The 6,303-nt window shown below is 40.9% G+C and overlaps 1 protein-coding gene across 1 annotated transcript; it reads left to right on the forward strand.

Annotated features, from left to right (window-relative positions):
* Positions 1 to 657: 657 nt before the first annotated feature.
* LOC102389715 (olfactory receptor 8S1-like) lies at positions 658 to 3,333 on the forward strand. Its single transcript, XM_006049135.4, has 2 exons — positions 658 to 1,430; positions 3,171 to 3,333. Exons 1-2 carry the CDS (start codon positions 658 to 660, stop codon positions 3,331 to 3,333), a joined length of 936 nt encoding a protein of 311 aa, XP_006049197.4.
* The last annotated feature ends 2,970 nt before the right edge of the window (positions 3,334 to 6,303 follow it).

The following is a 6,303-nucleotide window of genomic DNA, read 5'->3' on the forward strand; positions in this document are numbered from 1 at the left end:
CAGAAGGGGAAAAGGTTTCCATTTAGTATCAGAGATACCCAAGGAAGACTGTCCCCTGATCTTCAGATTTTCTCGGGTGGAACAGACTTTAGAAACCATCTAGTTTTCTTGATTTGTTTTTTTGGTAAGAAAGTCAAGTGAATTATTCATGAACTTACAGCGACAGAGGAATGTCTTATGCCATCGTCAGCTGTCACAATACCTCTGCCAATCATACAAACATGCATCGTGGACTATAAGCCAGATGGCTGGCCAACACGTTTATTGCTTACTCACTATGCCAGTGAGCCTTCCTGTAGTTTGAACTCCATTCTTTTTGGAACTGGAAACAGTACTTCTCAGTGCACTGGTGGCTATTTCCAACTCCCTTCATTTCCTTCTCCAATCTCAATAATCTCTTTTTTCTCTCTTTTCTAAGTTTGATTCTCTACACTCTTCCTTCCCACCTTCTCCACCTTAGCCAATAGATTATTGCCTTGAGCTGGAAAGGGTTGATGAGGTCTGACATGGCAAGGTTTCCTCTGCTATACAATCTGTCCTGGGCCAGCCCTGAAACTTCATTCATGACACTTCAACCCCAGTAATGCTCTGAGACTCGTAGCACCCTGGAGCATTCTCTTCTGTTCTTGTGCCTCTGAAGGAAAACTCGAATGCTCCATGGAAGTTGGCAACACAACCAGAGTCACTGTGTTTGTTCTCCGAGGACTATCCAACAACCCTCAGATCCAGGTAGTACTCTTTGTAACATTCCTGGTGATTTACCTCCTGACCCTCACAGGGAACCTGCTGATGCTGCTGGTGATCAGGACTGACTCCCATCTCCACACCCCCATGTACTTCTTCCTCAGTCACCTCTCCTTCCTGGATGCCTTCTATTCCTCAGTCATTGTGCCTAAGCTGCTAGAGAACCTACTTTCCAAGTGGAAGACTATATCCTTCCTTGAATGTTTCACCCAGATCTCTTTGGTCATATTTTCTGGGGCCACTGAAGCTTGCCTCCTTTCAGTCATGGCCTATGACCGGTTCCAGGCTGTGTGCCACCCGCTGCTGTATGTGGTGACCATGAACAAGAAGGTGTGTGCTGGCCTGGCGGGAGCCTCCTGGGCCATAGGAATGGGGACTGGCCTGCTTAACACCATCCTCCTGTCTCAACAGCACTTCTGTGGCCCCAACCTCATCCGCAGTTTTGCCTGTGAGCTTCCTCCAGTGCTCCTGTTGGCCTGTTCTGACCCCTACATGAGCGTTGCCTCCATCCTGACCACCATGGTGGTCCTGGGCCTTGGTTCTCTTGTCCTATTGGTGGGTTCTTACACCCGTATTATCCTAACAGCCCTGGGGATCAACTCCACCACAGGTTGGAACAAGATCTTCTCTACCTGCTCATCTCATTTTCTTGTGGTCACCACTTTTTATGGTTCAGGAATGTTCAGGTATGTCATTGCTATACCTTTGAATGTAAATGTAGGATATTTTTCACACTAAGTAAACTTGCTCTGTAGACAGAGCATTGCAGAGTAGCAGGAGAAGAACTGTACTAGAATCAGTAGGCCTAGGTTCTAGTTCTGGCTCTGTTGTTGGCCTGATGTGTGAATTATTTTTAAAAATCCATTTTCTTTCTGAGGCCTCAATTGTCTACTCTGAAACATAAGTTAATACAAGAAGTCAAGATTTTCTTACTTTCATTAACCTATGATTTTCAGGGTCATCAAAAGAAAATCACAGGGCCTCTGGTAGACATTTATTCAGTGCTAGACAAGAAAATAAAATAAAATACATCATCCTTGAAACAGATGCCATTTCTCCTTCTTACTGGAAGTTCATGTCTCCACAGATTCTTTCTGGTTTATTTATTAGGCATCTACTATACACCAGCTGCTTTACATAATCAAGCTCAATTTTAATATGTATCACAACACAGGAGAAATATTATTCATGTCAACTTCTGATAAGAAACCCTGAGTTTCAGGAGTAATTAAGTACCTTACAAAAGTTGCCAGAACCAGCTAGGAATGGAACCTAAATATAAACCAAGTCTCCCTGACTTGAAACTGCAAGTTCTTTTCCACCGTGTTTCTCTCAAATGTAAACAGCGCTAGTTGATGTGTCCTTGCTTCCCAGGAAACAGTAACTAATGGCCTGTGCTCTCTACTAGTGAAACGGAGATGGATTTGTACAAATTGCTCTACACTTTTCTCACTTGTTTGTTATTGGTAAGACGTGTGGCATGGGAAAAAATAAAGAAAGGTCTAGGAGAGCTCATCTGAGCCTGAGGACAAATCTCTGCAGCTCTCTTTGTCTCAGTTTCCTCATTTGCCACAAGGGGATACAAGATTTCTCCTACCTACTTCACAGATATGTTAGGAGAGATAATTTAAAAATTAAAAAATTACAGTAAGATGAATACCTTTTTTAATCAAGCACAGCAAACCCAAAAAGAACATTCCAATGATAATGGCACAATTGCAAAAAAAAAAAAAAAAAATTAATGCTTCTTTGGGAAATACTCTCAGTAACATTTAACAAGTTACATTCAAAATTTTAATCTTACTCTTTTGGATTCATATCTCAAGCTAAACACAAAATTTTTATGTTTCACTTTATTTACAAAGCTTAGCTTGTTTTCTAAGCCAAAGACAAACATACTAAAAAGGACAAAATTTTATTCCACTACACATTATAAAATAATGTGCTGTGATTCTGAGGCAACTCCCCATAAATGTTTGGGGAAAATGACAACATTATTGGACTAGCATATAGTTTTGTAAGGAATAATCATCATAAGATGGGAACAAACAGCTGTGTATCTAAGAAAAAGAAAAGGAAAAACATCCTCATATTGTCATCATAATTATTAAGGAAAAGTACTTACAGAAATGCATGAAATTATTTTTTGTTCTAATCTGTAGCACTTGATATGCTACAAAACTTCCTTTTTCCTTGGGGCAGTTCCTATAATGTTTTGTATAATTCATCTACGGAGGTGTTTAAAGGCAGAAATGACAGACTTCTCATGGATAATACCGTCATCTCTAGATGCTTCTACCAGTGACAGCTGACTCAGCCCTGAGCACCATCTTTGCAGAGTCTGGGGTGGAATGAACCGTGGCTGCCACCATCACTGTGGCCACTGTCCTGAGCTCATTTTTGTCCTTTGTGCAATTCTCTTCAAGGTACATGACCCCACCTTCTGGCTCAGCCCTGGAGCAAGTGCTATCCTTGCAGTACAGTGTGGTGACCCCGCTACTGAACCCCCTTATCTACAGTCTGAAGAACCAGGAGGTGAAGGCAGCTCTAAGGAGGATGCTGGCCAGGAAGCCCAGGCTTACCTTCTAAGCCAGGCTCTACTGCCTCCTCATAATAGGAGGAAAAGTCATGGGAAAGAAGAGGAGATGGAGAGAGCTTCATCTCTAAGCTTGCTTATTTAGAGATGTTTTTCAGCAAGAAAAATGGAAGCCGAGTTCTCTGATCCCAGTGCCTTCCCACCATCAAGCAAGATGGGAAAACCTCCACAGAACTAATGGCAGCCATCCACAGAGGACCCAGTCATCACACAAGAAAATCTTCTCAATAAACATCTGGATGATCATCAAAAAAAACAAAAACAGAACCACTATCTATCCAGCAATTCCACTTTGGGGAATATATCCAAAGGAAATGAAAATACTAACTCAAAAAGTTATCTTCACCTCCATGTTCATGGCAGCATTATTTACAATACCCAACACATGGAAAGAAACTAGGTTTCCTTAATGGATGAATGGATAAAGTAATGGAATATTACTCATTCATAAAAAAAAGAAGAAACTCTACCATTTGTGACAACATAGATGGACTGTGAAGGCATTATTATGCTCAGTGAAATAAATCAGACAAAGACAGACAAATACAATATGATCTCATATACATGCAGAACCTAGGGAAAAACTGAACTCATAGAAACTCATAGATCAGACATATAGTTACCAGGAGTGGATGGTAGGAGGAAAGTAAAGTAATTAAAAGGTACAAATTTTCAGGGTAAGATAAGTACTAGGTGTAATGTACAATGTGAAGATTGTAGTTAATACCACTGTATGATGTATAGGAAATCTGGTAAGTGAGCAAATCCTAAGAATTCTCATCACAATGAGAAAAGTTTTTACTTTCTTTTTCCTCTTGCTTTTCTTTATATTATATCTTTATGAGATGATGGAATTTTTTTTGAGGAACAGAAAAGAGGTTTATTTCAGTCTAACTGAGGACTATCGCCCAAAAGACAGCCTTTCAAATAACTCTGAGAAACTGCTCCGTTGAACCATTATTTTTAGCATAGACATATACCTTATCATAACACAGAATACCCATCAAAGATGACCTGGGAATATTCTTTCAAAGTTCCAAAAGAGATAGGTTTAGTAAATATCGAGCGAGATAGCAGGACCTTGGTGTCTAGGAAGAGAACCTTGTCTTCAAGAGATTAAATATGGATGTCATAAGAAGGGAGTTCTTTATCCTTATCTTCAGAACAGACAGTCTTTACCTTCATGGTTAAAAACCAGACGTGCCATGATGTGCAGGTTTTTGAAAGGCTCTTCAGGTTCACACAAACTTCAGGCTGAACCATGTATAAGGCAAAATGACTCCCTCAGAACTCAACGTATGAAAATTTTCTCCATCAGAGGGAACTTTCAAGATTTTCACAGTTAGAAGTTTCAAGATGATGGATATTAACTGAACATATTGCAATACTCATTCATATATGTATATCGAGCCACTCTGCTGTATGCCTTGAACTTATAGATTGGTCTAAGTTCAAGATGGTAAAGTCAGACACTTTACCATCTGAGCCACCAGGGAAGTCCTAACTTATACATTAATGTATGTCAATTATCTCTCCATAAAACTAGGGGGGAAAAGTAAAGACTATCTTCACAGCTCTTCACAGCTCCACCAGCCATCTCCACAGTAACTGCTTTCTCTCTCGTTTCGTGCCTGTTCCACCCCTTCTCTTTTGTCTTTCCCTCACTCTTTTACTTTTGTCTATGCACAAAGTGGAAATCTGACCACTAGCAAATTTCCCACTTCATACTGTGAGGGTCCCACCTTAACACTGAGACCCAACTCCTACTTGGTTCCCACACTGAAAACTATCTGGCAAAATCTAAAGCTCCAGAGTAACCTGGAAAGAAATGAAATAAAATAAGTGTGTCATTTGTATTTTTCTTAACTAGAAATACCTAAATCAGAACATAACAAATAATAAATCCTGAATAACTATTTGTTGATTAAGGAATACATGAAGTAATGAATGATCAGTCTGTCTCAGGAGTCCATTCTCTTGCATGATCCTAGGAAATAGGAGGGCATATTTTCCTCTAAAGCATAAGCCCTGAGAGCAAAACCCTGTCTAATGATTCTGTACCTAGTAGGTCCTATCACTTAATTGGCTCTCAATTAGTGCATAAAAAAAGAAGAAGAAGAAGAATGAACTAATGAGAGAGAAGGGAGAGAAGGAACATATGAAAAGAAACATTTAATTTTGTCCAATAAAGTCCTGCCTTCACAACAATATACATGTCAGCAGAAAGTAGCATGGAAGAGAGATCAGGATAGAAAAAGAGCCCATATTTTGGGACACCACTGAGGGTCATACTCATAAGAGCTTGCTGAAACACGTGCACTCCGTTACCCCAGCCCAAGTCTCTCCACCACCCACCTGAGCCCAGATCACTTGAGATCCCTGACTTGGCTCAAGACTTGTTCCAAGCCTAGAGGAAGGAGAAGCAGTCGGAGAAAGTAAAACAAAAGCTCAGCTGCCACCCCATCTACCATTCATCTCCAAAGAGAGCTCCTTGAAAGACAATAGCAGTTGTTCCATCCAAAGACTGACAGGTCTACAACAGCTGAGACCACTTCAATGCCAGCTCCCTGACTTCTATCTGTTCTCGATCCTTTGACCCTTAGACTACAATCTTCTCTGCAACTGCCAGTTTTCTTCAGCAAAGGCCTCTGAAAATCATGGCCTCATATCATATGTGGTACACTCACAAGGGAAATTTCCAAGATGAAGATATTTCTCTGTAGAATGAGGCCAGGGCTAGGAGATGAGCAAAACAGTCCCAGCTTCAGTAGCATTTCTGTTCTGACCTCTTTGTCCTCTACATTTTCCAGAGCATATGCCTTCCTGAGGGTGTCAGTTCAGTTGCTCAGTCATGTCCAACTCTTTGCGACCCCATGTACTGCACCAGGATTCCCTGTCCAACACCAACTCCCGGAGCCTACACAAACTCGTGTCTATAGCGTCAGTGATGCCATCCCACCATC

The sequence above is a fragment of the Bubalus bubalis genome, chromosome 4 (genome assembly GCF_019923935.1).
Source record: "Bubalus bubalis isolate 160015118507 breed Murrah chromosome 4, NDDB_SH_1, whole genome shotgun sequence".
NCBI lineage: Eukaryota > Metazoa > Chordata > Mammalia > Artiodactyla > Bovidae > Bubalus > Bubalus bubalis.

Bases quoted from the DNA above. Each gene is read 5' to 3' on its own strand.
- LOC102389715 (XM_006049135.4), top strand. From the start codon at position 658: ATGGAAGTTGGCAACACAACCAGAGTCACTGTGTTTGTTCTCCGAGGA. The intron at 1,431-3,170 runs GTATGTCATTGC...ATTCTCTTCAAG, and splicing joins TATGGTTCAGGAATGTTCAG to GTACATGACCCCACCTTCTG.